At 43.3% G+C, this 16,531-nt stretch overlaps 1 protein-coding gene across 3 annotated transcripts in view; it reads left to right on the top strand.

The window, feature by feature from the left end:
• ACACA (acetyl-CoA carboxylase alpha) overlaps positions 1-16,531 on the top strand; it is a 932,629-nt gene that overhangs the window by 573,113 nt on the left and 342,985 nt on the right. For all 3 annotated transcript variants that reach the window (XM_044288111.1, XM_044288112.1, XM_044288113.1), the window contains exon 41: positions 11,204-11,473. In XM_044288111.1, the coding sequence (XP_044144046.1) occupies positions 11,204-11,473 (270 nt within the window). The remainder of the gene's footprint in view (positions 1-11,203; positions 11,474-16,531) is intronic.

Genomic DNA, 16,531 nt, shown 5'->3' with positions numbered 1-16,531 from the left:
CACAGTCAGTGATGGTCTGGGGTGCCATGTCAGCTGCTGGTGTTGGTCCACTGTGTTTTATCAAGGGCAGGGTCAATGCAGCTAGCTATCAGGAGATTTTGGAGCACTTCATGCTTCCATCTGCTGAAAAGCTTTATGGAGATGAAGATTTCATTTTCCAGCACGACCTGGCACCTGCTCACAGTGCCAAAACCATTGGTAAATGGTTTACTGACCATGGTATTACTGTGCTCAATTGGCCTGCCAACTCTCCTGACCTGAACCCCATAGAGAATCTGTGGGATATTGGGAAGAGAAAGTTGAGAGACGCAAGACCCAACACTCTGGATGAGCTTAAGGCCGCTATAGAATCATCCTGGGCCTCCATAACACCTCAGCAGTGCCACAGGCTGATTGCCTCCATGCCACGCCGCATTGAAGCAGTCATTTCTGCAAAAGGATTCCCGACCAAGTATTGAGTGCATAACCTAACATAATTATTTGAAGGATGACTTTTTTTTGTATTAAAAACACTTTTCTTTTATTGGTCGGATGAAATATGCAATTTTTTTTAGATAGGAATTTTGGGTTTTCATGAGCTGTATGCCAAAATCATCAATATTAAAACAATAAAAGGCTTGAACTACTTCAGTTGTGTGTAATGAATCTAAAATATATGAAAGTCTAATGTTTATCAGTACATTACAGAAAATTATTAACTTTATCACAATATGCTAATTTTTTTAGAAGGACCTGTATATGGGACATTGTACCAACCTCCTTCAAACATCTCCAACACAGGTCAGAGCACTCCGAGTAAAAGGAATGTAAGACAGCGGGGTCCTATACCACCTAGAAAGGACCTTATCATTTTTTTCTTGCACCCCACAGCATATGGAGGACTTGTGAGACAACGTAAATGATGTCGCCCATTGGTCAGTAGAGAATACTTTGCCAAGTTCATTCTCCCAAGCCCGCACATAAGGCAAGGAAGATGGAGGTCCAGCATTCTCCTGGAGCAGTCCATACACCAGAGACACTAAATGCGAAAGGTGGAGAAGATTGTAAGCACACCGCATCAAAGGGAGTTAAATCCGTAGTAATAGCTTCTAACGGTCCCAAGGATAGTATAAAATTCCTCAGCCCACTATTCAGAATACACGCCCCTCTACCTCCACAGTCTGGCAGGTCGTCTAATGATCGGATTGAGGTCCCCATGACCAATTGACGTATCCTAACATCCTCCTTTTTGCTAAAGCCCAGTAATTCCCTCCTCCCCATACCCGCCGGGAAAACAGGGTTGTCAAAAATTGGCGTCATAGGACTCTGGAAGGACGAACAGCCCAATGCAGCAGCACATCTATCCCAAACTTGAAGAACACCAGTCGTGATAAGCGGGAGTCCACCACTACGTGAAGTTTTAGGTACCCAAAGAAGATTTTGAGGGGGGACTACCATCTCACTTCTCTCAAACCCAACCCACCTCTTATTGGAACCATTATGAAACCAATCTAATATGTATGCAAGGATTGCCTCTCTATGATATAACTTAATATCAGGGACACCCACTCCACCTCTGTCCTTAGCCCTGAGGAGGAACCTAATCCCTAGCCTAGGTGAGGCCCCAGCCCAGATAAAATCTAGAAACATAGATCTCATGGTTTTGAAGAACACACCCGGTAGCGGGATGGAGATGGTCCTAAGAAGATATAAAATCCTAGGGAGTACATTCATTTTCAAAGCGTGTATTCTTCCAAACCACGACAATGGCAGATGCCTCCAGATGGCGAGATCCTTCTTAATCTCTGCCAATATTGTAGAAAAATTCAGCTGATATAGGTTCTCTAAACGGGCCGGGATGGACAATCCCAGATAAGAAATGTGGTCCGTCTTCCATTGGAACGGAAAAGCCTGTTTCAAGGCTTGCACAGTGGTGTGTGGAACCGTGACATTCAATATCTCGGATTTGTGGAAGTTCACTTTGAAGTTGCTTAAGTCCCCAAACATAGAGAATTCCTTCGTAATATTCGGTAAACTAACCACCGGGTCAGAACAATATATTAATAGATCATCTGCGTAGATAGCAATTTTAGATTCCAATGTCCCAAAATAAAGGCCTCTTATGGGTCTACTTCATGTTTGTATCATTTTGGGAATGATATTTTATTTTTTGGGGATGTTACATAGCTTAAAACTTTTAGAAGCAAAATTTGAAATTTTTCAGAAATTTTCCAAATCCCACTTTTTATGGACCAGTTCAGGTCTGAAGTCACTTTGTGAAGCTTACGTAATAGAAACCATCCAAAAATGACCCCATTTTAGAAACTACACCCCTCAAGTTATTCAAAACTGATTTTACAAACTTTGTTAACCCTTTAGGTCTTCCACAAGACTTTATGGCAAATGGACATGAAATTTTAGAATTTCAATTTTTTTTTTTGAAAATTTGCCAATATAATCAATTTTTTCCAGGAACAAAGTAAGGGTTAATTGCCAAACAAAACTCAATATGGGTTGCCCTGATTCTGAAGTTTGCAAAAACACCCCATATGTGGTCCTAAACTACTGTTTGGCCAAACGGGAGGACAAAGAAGAAAGGGGGAACGCCATATGGGTTTTGGAAGGCAGATTTTGCAGGACTGGATTTGTTTATACCATGTCCCATTTGAAGCCCCCTGTTGCACCCCTAGAATAGAAATTCCAAAAATGTTACTCCATCTAAGAAAGTACATCCCTCAAGGTATTCAAAACTGGGTTTACAAACTTTGTTAACCCTTTAGGTGTTCCACAAGAGTTGATGGCAGAAGGAGAAACAATTTAGGAATTTCAATCTTTTTAAATTTTTCCCATTTTAACCCTTTATTACTGGAAAAAATGGGTTAACAGCCAAAAAAAACTCAATATGGGTTGCCCTGATTCTGTAGTTTGCAGAAACACCCTATATGTGGTTGTAAACTACTATTTGGCTAAACGGCAGGACATGGAAGAAGGGGAATGCCATATGGTTTTTGGAAGGCAGATTTTGTTGGACTGGTTTATTTACACCATGTACCCTTTCAAGGCCCCTGATGCACCCCTAGAGTAGAAACTCCATAAAAGTGACCTTATCTAGGAAACTTCGGGATAAGGTGGTTGTTGTTTTGGGACTATTTTAGGGTAAATATGATTTTTGGTTGCTCTATATTACACTTTTGTGAGGCAAGGTAACAAAAAATGTTAATTCCAAAATTGTTTCTACATTCGCTATTTAGTTTTGTGGAACACCTAAAGGGTTAACAAAGTTTGTAAAGTAACTTTTGAATACCTTGAGGGGTGTAGTTTCTTAGATGGGGTCACTTTTTTGGAGTTTCTAGTCTAGGCTACATCAGGGGGTGGCTTCTAATGGGACATGGTGTAAATAAACCAATCCATCAAAATCTGCCATCCAGAAACCATATGGAGTTCCCTTTGTTCTATGCCCTGCCATGTGGCTATATAGCCATTTACAACCACATATGGGGTGTTTCTGAAAACTACAGAATGAGGGCAATAAATATTTAGTTTTGTTTGGCTGTTAACCCTTGCTTTATTACCGGAAAAAAAGGATTCACATGGAAATTTTTATTTACATTTTTTTTATTTTTAACTCTGTTCATCCGACGGATTTGGTCAAATGTTATTTTTATAGGGCAGATTCTTACGGACGCGGCGATACCTAATATGTCTACATTTTAAAATGTATTTAGATTTTGCACTATATTATCATTTTAGAAACCCCAAAAAAGTATTTTTTTATCTCCATAGCCTGGGAGCTACAGTTTTTTATTTTTTGTTTTTTGTGGGCGACTATCTATTAAAGGGGCTCATTTTTTGCAGGATGAGATGGCGGTTTTATTGGCACTAATTGGGGGTGCATTTGACATTTTTGATCGCTCGCTATTACACTTTTTGTCATGTTAGGTGACAAAAAATTGCATTTTTTTTTTAACGCTGTTCATCCGGGGGGTTGGGTTAAATGTTGTTTTTATAGAGAAGATTTTTACGGACGCGGCGATGCCCAATATGTATGGCTCTCAGACTTTGGAGACACTAAGCAGGCATCCTCAAACTACAATTCCCACCATGCCCTGCTGATGGCTGTAGGTTGTCTGGGCATGCTGGGAGTTATAGTTTTACAACATCTGGAGGGCCGCAGTTTGAGGATGCCTGCACTAAAACTATTTTAGAAAAAATAATAATAAATTGTTTCCGTGTCTCCAAAGTCTGAGAGCCATAGTTTTTTATGTTCTCTAGGGGATTGTTGGGGATTATAAAAATTTAGTACTCCATGGAAGTGTGATACTCCCTGAAGCAATCGATAACGCAGAGGCCCGGATAATCGGGGCAAGTGTCACATTGAGTGGTGGTGTCCTTCCGTATCCCCCTCTTGTGACACACTTTGCATCTTTTTGGGGTTCATCCCTTCTTTCCAGTATGGGGGACCACACCTGGAAAATGTTGGCCATGGACGATCCGGGCGCCTCCAATTCCCGAGGTACTCCGGCCTGCTCTTTCCCGGTCTGAAAAAATCAGGACTTTGCGGACTGCCTCATAGAATTGGAGGAATGTCCCTGTGCTACCAGCGCTTCGGAATAGTACAAAAGCGTTGTACAAGGCAACCTGTACCAAGTAGACCACAACATTTTTGTACCATGCCCGGGTTTTGCGCATGGCGTTATATGGCTTGAGGACTTAATCAGAGAGATCAACTCCTCCCATATACTGATTGTAGTCTACGATACAATCGGGCTTGAGGACCGTTGCCGCGGTATCTCGCACAGGGACAGTGGTGATGCCATTACTGTGGATTGTGGACAGTACAAATACATCCCTGTTGTCCTTATACCTGACCAGCAACAGGTTTCCGCCGGCATCCTGTTCCGATTAACCCCTGCCGCGCCGAAATCACGATTTAAACCCATGACGTACCGGTACGTCATGTGTCCTTAAGGACTCTGGAAACATGCCGTACCGGTACGTCATCTGTCCGTAAGGGGTTTAAAGTACGTTTTATGCATGTAGGCAGGTCGATATAAACATTGAAGAGTCAGCAATTCTCACATTGATGCCATGGCCCTTCAAAAAGCTGATCAGCCGGGAGCCAAGAGTTGGGCCACTACCAATCTGATATTGGTGTCCTATCATGAGGATAGGCAGTCAATATTCTAAACCCCTTTAAATTAAAGTTGAAAGGGGGGGCGTGGCCAACTGCCGACATGGCCGGACGTGTCTGAGAGCGGCTCCGGCTCCATAACTCCATCCTGAGAAATCCTGAGCTGGTAATACGGCTATTCTCATTCTAACCTGAGCTAAGGAATCCCCGGAGACAGTAAAACCTGGCCATGGGTCCCAGCAAGGCACAACAAGCGGCGGATCGCCTGAAGGAATTTACCCGCCAAGAGTCACAACATGGCACCGCCGCCACCTCCTCTCCCCGTACACCGCTAACCAGGGGGCAAGCTGGACAAGCCCCAGCGGCGGAGATGGAGGAGGAACCCGAAATCACCCTGCAGTCCTCTCACAGTCAGCTGATGGCGGCTATCATGGGTTGCCAGTCGTCAGTTACGGGCAAGATAGAGGAGGTCAGAGTGGACTTGGGCCTCTTGCGCCATGACGTTTAGCAATTGAGAGAGCGGGTTCGGCTCACAGAGGAAAGGGTGTCTGAGCTGAAAGATACAACCAGACTCTTGGCGGCTAGGATGTCTGCTGTGGAAGGAGCGGTTGAAATGTGGTGCCAGAAATGCCACGACCTGGAGAACCGCTCCAGAAGAAATAACATACGCATATTAGGAATGCCTGAGCGGTCTGAGTGATCCGATCCTGCCACGTTTATAGAGGGATGGCTCAAATCAACGTTCCCGGACGCATCATTCTCGGCAGCCTATGCGGTGGAGAGAGACCACCGGGTTCCTGCTCGGATGCCTCCACCTGGGGCTCCCGCAAGACCGCTCCTTGCCCGCATGCTTAACTGGCGGGATCGTGATCTTATCCTTTCCAAGGCGAGAATCAAGCAAACCATTACCTTTTGGATCTGATAACATATCCTTATACCCGGATTTCTCAGCAGAGCTACAAAAGAAGAGGGCTACCTTTACATCGATAAAAAAGCGTTTGCGGGACCTGGATTTGCAATATTCCATGGCCTAACCGGCCCGTTTGAGGGTCCTAGATGGCGGGAAATCACATTTCTTTAACAACCCTAGGGATTTCGAGGACTGGCTCCTAGTGAGGCCCCCGGAATGTGCCCCAGAGATGAGGTGATGCTGCAATAGGAGTGGTGGTGTCTGTTTTTTTTATTCCGTCCGGGACTTGATCACCATATGTTTCCCCCCATTTTGAGCGTTGGGGATTCCACTGGACTACCTCATGAGCATTATATATGACAGCCAACGGGGGTGAGAGACTCGTGGGTATGTCTAACATGTGTCTCAGGTTCAGTTTGTAATGTGATAAGTGAATGACCATGCTTGTAATTGATACTGGGAGCTTGCTGTTTCACCTGCACTTGTATATATCATCTCTACACTGTGTAGGTCCCCCACCATCATGGTCACAAATGTTCCATGCTTTAGATTTATTTACTGCCCGGCTCACTGGGATTTAATGTTTGGTTTTCGGTTTAACTGTTTATATGTCAATTGGTGCTCTATGTATCGCTACGATATACACTGCTGTGATGGGTTTACTGCATATGATTATGGGTTTCCTGGTATATTCTACTCAATGATCTCTATACAGAACAAATGGCATCTGTGACATGTATGTCCTGGAATGTGCGTGGTCTGGGAGGTCCTAGGAAGCATATGGCGGTATTCGCACATGTCCGTACATATTCTTCGCATATATTGTGCCTCCAGGAGACCCATGTCACAGCTGCAAAAACCATGGGTACAGTGGGCTAGAAGTGCATTTGGTACGTCATACTCTAGGGGTGTGTCCTTGCTGGTTCACCGTTTGGTTAGATGGGAGGTACACCGGGAAGTGATAGATCCTGAAGGCCAGTATGTCTTTGTGTTTGCGCATTCGAATGGCGTGCCCTATGTTGTGCTTGGTGTTTATATACCTCCCCCCGCTGGTCTCTCTGTTCTCTAGGCTGCGGCGGGTTTTGCAGCTCAATTCCCATTTGCCGGGGTACTGTGTATGGGGGATCTTAATTTGGTGGGTGATGAGTCACTAGATAGGTTTCGGGCCAATCCCCATGCAGACGGCGCACATACGGGCGACTCGCGACTCAAACGCTTTATATCTGAATTGGGGTGGCTAGATGTGTGGAGGGAAAGAAACCCGTCTATCAGAGAGTTTTCCTGTTTTACGCCATCCAGGGGGGGCGCTATCCCACATAGATTATATGTTATGCGATGCGCAAGTCTACCTCACAATTTCAGATGTCAGGTATGTGCCTCAGGGACCGTCTGATCATGCGCCTATTGTGGGGACGTTGATCTCATCTGATGGGGGGTCCCGCGGCCACAGTCTTCGCATTCACCCATTCTGGCTGTCCCTAATGGGCATAACTGACCGTATACCTGACCAGTTGAGGGTGTTCTTAGATCTTAACTCAGAGGGAGATGGCGATGCTCTTATACTGTGGGATACCCTGAAAGCTTTTCTGAGGGGTTGTATCAAGTCATCCATATCATATATCAAGAAGACTGGGAGACTTAAGGAGGAGGAGCTGGGTGCGCTATGCAAGGCAGCTGAAAATGCATACATTTCTGATCCCTCTGAGGCGAATAGACTAGAATGGATGCAGAGAGGCAGGAAGTATATGATGTATTTGCAAGAGAAGAGCGATCGCAAACTCTTCTTTATTAAGCAACAAGCTTTTGAGCAGGGCAGTAAAACGGGGAAGCTCCTAGCACAGGTTGTCAGACGCAACACTATGGCTCCTCCGATCATTCGCATCCAGAATGAGGATGGAACTGTAGCGGAGGATCCTGGGGGAATATTGATCAGGTTTAAGGAATTTTATAGTGAACTGTATTCATCGAGACACCAGTATGCTTTGTCTGATCTATGATTGTACCTAGGAGAGGTGGCTCATCCTCAATTATCCCCCTTGGATAGGGGGCTTCTTGACGAAGAGATTACACTAGAGGAAGTAACTGCTGCGATTAAGGGCTTAAACTTGGGAAAGTCCCCAGGCCCAGACGGCATTCCCCTGGAGGTATATGCCAAGTATGAGGATATCTTGGGACCTCAGCTGCGTAAGATGTATGCTGCCTCTCTGGGTAGGGGCCAATTACCAAACATGTTATATGACGCTTCTATTGTGGTCCTCCTAAAGCCGGATAAAAATCCCTTAGACTGCGGGTCTTATTGCCCGATATCACTGTTGAATCTAGATTACAAAATCTTAACTAAGGTCTTTGCAAATAGATTGAACAAGGTGATTGGCTCAATTGTTCATGAGGATCAATCTCATGATGCTTAGACGGAAGAAAGTGGGCCTTAGCATCTCTTGACACAGCCAAGGCATTCGATTCAATTGAGTGGGTGTTTCTATTGAATGTCCTGGAATGCTTTGGCTTTGGGCCCACCTTTATCAAATGGATAAGGGTGCTTTATCATCGACCTACCGCTAATATCATGGTCAATGGCTCCCTGTCCTCTACTTTTCCTTTGAACAGGGGAACCCGGCAGGGATGCCCCCTATCCCCACTGCTCTTTGCAGTGGCTATTGAACATTTGCCCATTAGAATACGTCAGGACAACATCTTTAAGGGGGTGTCAATGGGAGGCAGGGAGGATAGACTGGGGTTGTATGCAGACGATCTTATTCTGTTTATGGACTCAGTAGATTTGTCCTTGCCAAGGGCGATTGACCTGATTAATAGATTTGGGGATTTTTCTGGCCTACGCATTAATTAGTCCAAATCGTCTCTTATGCCCCTATGGTCCCCGGGCTGGCCCCCTGTATATCACAATCTTATGGTGGTGGAGCATTTTAAGTATCTGGGTTTTATTATCACCAAGGACACTGCAATGTCACACCAACTTAACATTGTCCCTATTGAGTCTTATGCTGTAGACAAATTCAGGTCCTGGACCATATTGCCTCTATCTATAATGGGCAGATTGAACCTTGTCAAGATGATTCTCTTACCCAAAGCATTATATCTACTAGGACATGCATGCACCCCAGTTCCGAAGAGCTTTTTTATAAGGCTACACTCTGCTATAGCGAAATTTGTGTGGGGGAAGGAGAGAAAGAAGTTGGCCCTTGATACCCTGCAGAGGGGTTGGCAACGGGGAGGTGCGGCTTTGCCGGATTTCTTTCTTTATTTTTTGGCAGGACAGCTTAGATTCTTGACCGCTTGGGTTTCACAGACCCTTTTGCCAAACTCTGAATATTACCTGAAATGTCATTTGGGTCTGTCAACCTTGTGGCCGGTTCTGGAGAACCCACAATTAATACAATTAATAGAGGGTCGACTACTGCCCATACACAAGCTAGCTCATCAGGTTTGGGGAGCTGCGAAGCTCCAGCAATACCAAGACCTTCCTGAAGAGATAGTGTTATGGAATAACCCCATGTTCCCACACTTAGAGCATTGTGAAGGGAGAACTATCTGGATGACCTATGGAGTACTCACACTGAGGGATTTGTATGAGAAGGACGTTCTATATTCTTTCTCTCAACTACAGGAGAAGTTTGGAGTTCTGCGGCTTCACTTCTATAGATTTCTGCAGTTACGACATGCTATCCAGTCCCAGTTCCGTGGGAGTACAAAAGGTATTTCCAAATACCCATTAATAGGCATATTCAAGACACAGGGTCTTGGTCTCAAACCTATACACACATCTTCTTGATCTTAAAGTAAGATCCAAACCCTTGATGGTGGAGGCTAGGTGGAAAGAGAGGGTGACGCAGATTACTGATGTGGAATGGGCTGAAGCTATGAGTGCGCCATCTACTGTGTCGCCTGCCCTTAACAACAGGCTTATTCAACTGTTCATTCTTCACAGGAGCTATTTGACACCCACCAGGCTACACAAGATGGGTAGACTAGACCACACGAGATGCCACAGATGCGCTCAAAATAACGCGGATTTTTGGCATCTTATCTGGGAATGTCGCTACATACAACCATTCTAGAAGAAGGTGGTGGATACTTTATCTACCCTAATTGCAGAGGTAATACCATGTTGTCCCAAACTTTGCCACCTGGGAATAGTGGATTGTGATACCCGCCCCCTATATGTCTGCATCTTCTTAAAGGAGTCCCTGTTCCTAGCCAGGAAGGCTATAGCACTACGTTGGATGGCGGATAGACCGCCGACTGTAGGCCAATGGAAAGCATTGGTAAACCAGATATTGCCGTTTGAGAAAATAATGTACAGTAATAAAAAATGCCCCCAGAAATTTGAAAAGATTTGGGGCTCTTGGTGTTCGTCAGCTACTGCATTACCTTCTCACATGTTGTCGGCGTGAAATGCATAGTACTATGTACCTCAGAACTTCATTATCTATGTGAGGGGGTGGGGGAGGGAAGGGATTGTATTTCATTTTCGGATGTCGGCTATTGTGTTCCTTCTTATCTCTGAGACACTTTCATAAGCTGTATTTGGAGAATTGTACTTCATCAAGAGTGTACCGGGAGACTTGCACTGAGGAATATGTGTATACATGTATATGTAATATTATATTGTCACGTATGTACTGTACCAATTTTTATTTGTTATTCTCAATAAAACGAGTTAAAAAATAAAAATAAAAATTGAAATATAGGATATGAAAGGTATATTTGTCTTTTTTAAAGTGCACCTAAACTTTTGGAAAAACTTGATTAAAAACTATATTCTAAATGACATGAAATTAATTTGTGTTTATTTTAAGTTCAGGTGTCTATCGTGCTTTGAAATCTTCACACTTGTAAGCTGCTTACATGTCAGTGGTGTGACATAGCACATATATGCCTGGCTTTAGCAGAACGGAGCTGGCACAGGCAGGAGCAGAGATGTGTGCTCCTGCATGTGTTTACTGTGACCCCAGTGGAATCTGTACACTGCTTACATGTCAGCAGTGCACAAGTGTGTGGATTTCAAGGCGCGATGGACACCTGAATGTCTGAGGTGTCTATTCGGCATTTGAAAACGTGAAAAACCATGTAAAGTTAATTTCAGAAATGACTTTCAAGTCATTTAGAATACTTTTTAAGAAATGTATAATCATTAAAATATTAAATGTGTTATTTTTCGACAGATTGGAATGGTGGCATGGAAAATGACTTTGAAATCTCCAGAATATCCAGATGGCAGAGATATTGTTGTAATAGGGAATGACATTACGTACAGAATCGGGTCGTTTGGTCCTCAGGAGGATCTGTTGTATTTGAGAGCCTCAGAGCTCTCCAGATCACAAGGGATTCCACGTATATATGTTGCAGCAAACAGTGGTGCAAGAATAGGTTTGGCTGAAGAGATACGACACATGTTCCATGTTGCGTGGGAAGATGCTACAGATCCTTATAAAGTGAGTTTCTGTGTGTATGTTAGCATGCAGTGTAAAATAAACTTGCCTACATTATTTTCCCATTCACCCTGATCACCTCATACTTGCTCTAATTTTAGAGGGGTTTGTTTATGTTGAATTATGTGTCTAAAATCCTAGTAAAATTGAGTTGTCATTTAGTCAAGTGAGGTTACCACAAGCCTGTCTATGCTGAAAGAAGGGAATAGTGCAGGCTTACATCTGCTCTTTAATAATATGCCACTGTTTTAAGACCAGATAAAAAGTGATAACATTAGTGTTTCAGGTGACTTTACAGAATGATCTGTTTTGCGTGTACATAATGAATAATAGTATTTCTAGCCAATATGTCTAGTATCCTTAAAGGGGTTGGCTGGCCTAGGAGTCAATGGTTGCAGTTTGTGACCACTTAAGAAACAAAAACAAACAAAAAATATATAACTCGCCTGTCAGTGGTCCCGCCATTTCCGTGCTGCGACCCTGTTGGACTGGGAAGCGGCTTGGTCCCATGACTGCTTGGCTAATATTAGCCTTAGCAGTCACATGCTAGTACAGCATGCCTGTAGCAGTGATATACCATAGTAGCATGTATGACCACTGAGTCCAGTGATTAGCAGCAGTGACAAGACCAAGCCACTTTTGGAGCCAGAAGTGGCAGGGAACAAATAGGCAGTGGTGTTTTAAATTGCCCACATGTTTTGACCTTTTGGGGTTGTATGCTTCCAGGTTGGATAACCCCTTTAATTTTATAGCAGTAGACTCCATCCCTCATTGTTCGTTTTTACTGCAGCCTGCTCCAGAGGGCAGGGGTGAAGTAGCAATGATGTTGTGTCCTATACACAGCACTAAAGGAACAGGTCAGTTGACCCTTTACCCCTGTCTCTATCGCTCATATATATGGAAGCATCAGCAGCAGTATGGAGGAAATTATGCAGCATTAATGAGCTGTATTTAGGTAGTAGTAGAAGCACCAACGGTCTTTGTATGTGTCTGTGTCTCGCTGCTTCTCCCTCTCCTCTCATTAGATATCTATGCGCTATGCTTGTAACAGGACCTGTGAGGGAACTGAAAGCTTGTCTCATCTCTGCCTCTCTCAAGACATCTTTTACTAGTGAATTGAGAGTGAGAGTTCAGTGCAGGATGCATGGGGGATGAAAAGAGTCTGATACTTGGAGTATTTTTTAACAATATAATATGTCAAGGTATTTATTTTCATTTGTACTAAGGTACTCTTTAAAGTTGTTCTCCGGTCCTACCTAAATAAAAAAAATAAGGACTAAATCTAACATGTGGTGAGAAGATGAGGGAAGCCATACTTACCCCCAGCAGCTGCAGTGTTCCCAGGAATCTCTTCATGTTCATGTGACCACTCCTGTTGGGTTTTCAGCTCTTCTACACCAGTGCCATCTTTTTATTTTCCTCTGAGAAGCAGCAGATACTCAGCATCATCGCTGACATCACCGCCACATGCCTTCCCTGGTCCTGATGTCTGCACACGACACTGCCAGCAGTCTTCTAGTGTGCAGGGTTCTGTACTGACTCTTACATAGCACAATGTAAGCGCTGTGTATGAGCGACAGGGTAGCTATCAGCCACAGAAGCTGATCTGGATCTCACTGGGGGCACTGTGGATGGCACAAGGGACACTGGATGGCATATGGGGGCACTGAAATGCATTTAGGGGCATTGTAGAGGTCACTGTATATAGGAGTGCTGTGGATGTCACGGTTATGGGAGCTCAGTATGAGTGATAGGGTTCATGCAAATGACCGTGATTAGTCCAGGAATCAATGTGTCGGCCATATTTTCCAGGCTTACAGCGTTTTCCCTGACCCAATCTGACTGTATGATAGTAATGTATGATACAACCAGTCTTTAGCCGACCGCTGGGCATTTGTCGTACACTCACCTCTTCGTGTACTTACCACTGGATCAGATAAGAGACTGGCTGTGTAATAAGTTACTGTGATAGTTCGGGTCAGGAGACTGTGGTCGGCCTGGGAGATGCGGCGACACAGGGACCATGTTCCCTGTCCTGATCATGGTCGTATCACATGTGTATAATCTCTGCAGCAGGCTGAAAATAATTGGATTAGGCCTCATGCACACAACCATATCTGTTTTGCAGTCTGCAAGATGTGCATCTGCTAAATAGGTACTGTATACTGTCCATGTGCAATCCTCATTTTTTGCAGAGCCATTGACTTCTACGGATTCGAGGTCTGCATTTTGAAGACCAGAATAGGATGTCTTTTATTTGTTGCAGAACTGATATACAGATGTGGAAAACACACGGATGACGTTATCTGTTTCCCACATCCATATGTCAATATCACAAAAAATAGAACATGTACTTTATTTGGGTCTCAAAATGCAGACCTTGAAGTCAATGGCTGAACAAAAAAAATATGGGTCACACACGGACAATATCCTTAATTAGCAGATCCGCAACTTGCAGACCGCAAAACAGATATGGTTTTGTGCACAAGGCTTTAGATACACAGTCCACCAGGTGGTATCATACAAGATAGGATTAGATACACAGATCAGCAGGCAGGATCATACAAGATAGGATCAGATACACAGCTCAGCAAGCTGTATCATACTTGATAGGATTAGATACAGATGTGTTTGTAGCTGTTTATTGCACTCTAGAGGTGGTGAGAGAAGAGCCTGTGGACCGTCAGTGATGTGATTTAGATAATGAGTGAGAAAAAGACTAGCAGGTTTCATGTCTGTAGTATGTGTAGTATGGCCATATGTAGTGGGCGGAACTCCTGCAGAATGAACAGTGGCTCATCACTCTGCAGTGCAGCCTGGCTTTATCAATAAAGTAGTTACCTAGGAAACTAGGAAAGTAAACCGATTTGCCAGGATAGTCTGATGCCCAGACCGGAGTAAATAAAGCACAGCCATGAAAAACAGGTATTGGGGGCGTATATATGCAAGGCAAGGGGTGTTAGGAGCAACTGGACAACCTCTTTAAAGTAACTTAATATACACTATTTATTGCCATTTTTATTTTATTATGTTTTATTGACTGCCCAGAATTGATAAATTCAGAAATCTGTCAATCAGTTTCCAGATAGCAATGCATTCTGAAGGGTCAGATGACTAAGGACGAAGCTGCTCTATTTCAGACAACAGAGTAAACTGCTCTGTTTGAAAAGAGCAATAGACTTTTTAACAAACCTTGAAATCCTCTTAGGTGAATGGAGAACACAGCACAAATTACCTTGAAATTGATAAAATGCAGATAACCACAGTATTGGCAAATTCATAATTTGCAAAAGCATAGCTTCTACCATAGGGTGTTGTCTGCTATATACAGAACATTTTATCCAGTATGATGAGATGAAAATTCAATTCAATGAAAGTGGTCAATAATTGTAAAAATGGGACAAAAAAGCATTTTCATCAAATGACCATGTCAAATTTTTTATGAGCTATGTAATTTTCTTCATTTAAAAAAAAGTCACCTATTTGGGAAAAAAAAGGTCCATTTTAGATGCCGGTCTTAATAAACGTGCGCTGGCACCTGATGCACCCAAGTTATGTAGCGGCGCCGGCCTCTACAAACCTTAGGCACATCCACTGCCGGCCTAAATCCATGCCAGCTCCCTTGCAGGCGTAGATTTAGATTATTTTCTACTCCTAAAACAGACGTAGAAAATGATAAATGAGACAAGACGGACCGCCTACTTATTTTGGCACTTGGAGTGAAAGGTGAAGAAGTCACAGATTTGGCTGCAAATCCCATTAGTGACCGAATCGGCGACAGATATACGCAAAAAATTGGCCTATATTTTTTCATAAATGACCTCCATATTCTATTGTTCTGGTAATCCAAGCACTTCATTTAGTGTAAGGGTTCATGCACCTGGCATGTGACATTGTGACCTTGTGACCTGATGCATCATATATTAGACATATTCTCCACTAGAGGTATGATCTTTAATGTCCCTATTTTTTCCAATTAGTTACATTTTTTTGCAAAGTGAAAATCGTACCTAATGAGATAATTTAGTCCTGCAGCAAGAAGCTGTAATTTATAGGATAATCTTGAATTATTTGAAAACCCTTTCAGTACCTTGGGTATGAAAATGAAGCATTACTTGGTGTCGATCGCAGTCAGTGAGATCTCCATCTAACATATGGGCTTGTTGGGTCTTGCAGTGTTAGAGATGCTCTTCGAAACTTCTGTTTGATTTGGTTAATTAATGACTCCCCAGAGTTTTCTTAAAATTCTAAAATAGCTGTCATGGCAAAATATTTTTTTCATATGTAGGATTTTTTTTAAATCCACATATAACAACTGTGCGCAAGTAGCTTTTCTGTGCCACTCTTGCCACTTTTCCAAAAAGGGGGTGTGGTGAGGGTGAGTACATGGCAGGGCCAGCTTCTTTTATGTCAGTTTTCTGGGGTAAAAGAAGACTGAAATCTATGCTAGCTCTGAGCTGGCGTGGATTTCACTTTGTGTTAACGGACTGCCAGAGTATGTGCCTGATTTATGACTAGGTCTGCCTCTTCTCTTGGATTAGTCTACTTTCACTCTCTAGTTTTGGCTTTCCGTTTGTGAGATCCAGCGGTCCAAAACGGATCAGTTTGCATTCTAATTCATTCTGAATTGAAAAGGATCCGCTCAGAATACATCAGTTTGCATCAGTTCAGTCTCCATTCCGCTTTGAAGACTGACACCAAAATGCTGCTTGCAGCGTTTTGGTGTCCATCTGAAACTGAGCTAAATGGATCCATCCTGGCACACAATGTAAGTCAATGGGGATTGATCCATTTTCACTGACACAATCTGGCACAATAGAAAGTGGATCCGTCCTCCATTGACTTTCAATGGTGTTCAAGACTGATCCGTCTTAGCTATGTTAAAGATAATACAAACGGATCCTTTCTGAATGGATGCACAATTTCATTACATATCCGCACAAGACGCGAGAGTGAAAGTAGCCTTAGGCGCATCCTCCGACACTGAAGAGGATATTGATATCATAGACAGACCTTAAAACATTGGTCTGTAATATATTCTCCTCCATTGCTTTAACCCCT

Source organism: Bufo gargarizans, chromosome 3 (assembly GCF_014858855.1).
Source record: "Bufo gargarizans isolate SCDJY-AF-19 chromosome 3, ASM1485885v1, whole genome shotgun sequence".
Lineage (NCBI taxonomy): Eukaryota > Metazoa > Chordata > Amphibia > Anura > Bufonidae > Bufo > Bufo gargarizans.
The sequence above is the reverse complement of the archived record's forward strand: the minus strand, read 5'-3'. Positions and strand labels throughout refer to the sequence as shown.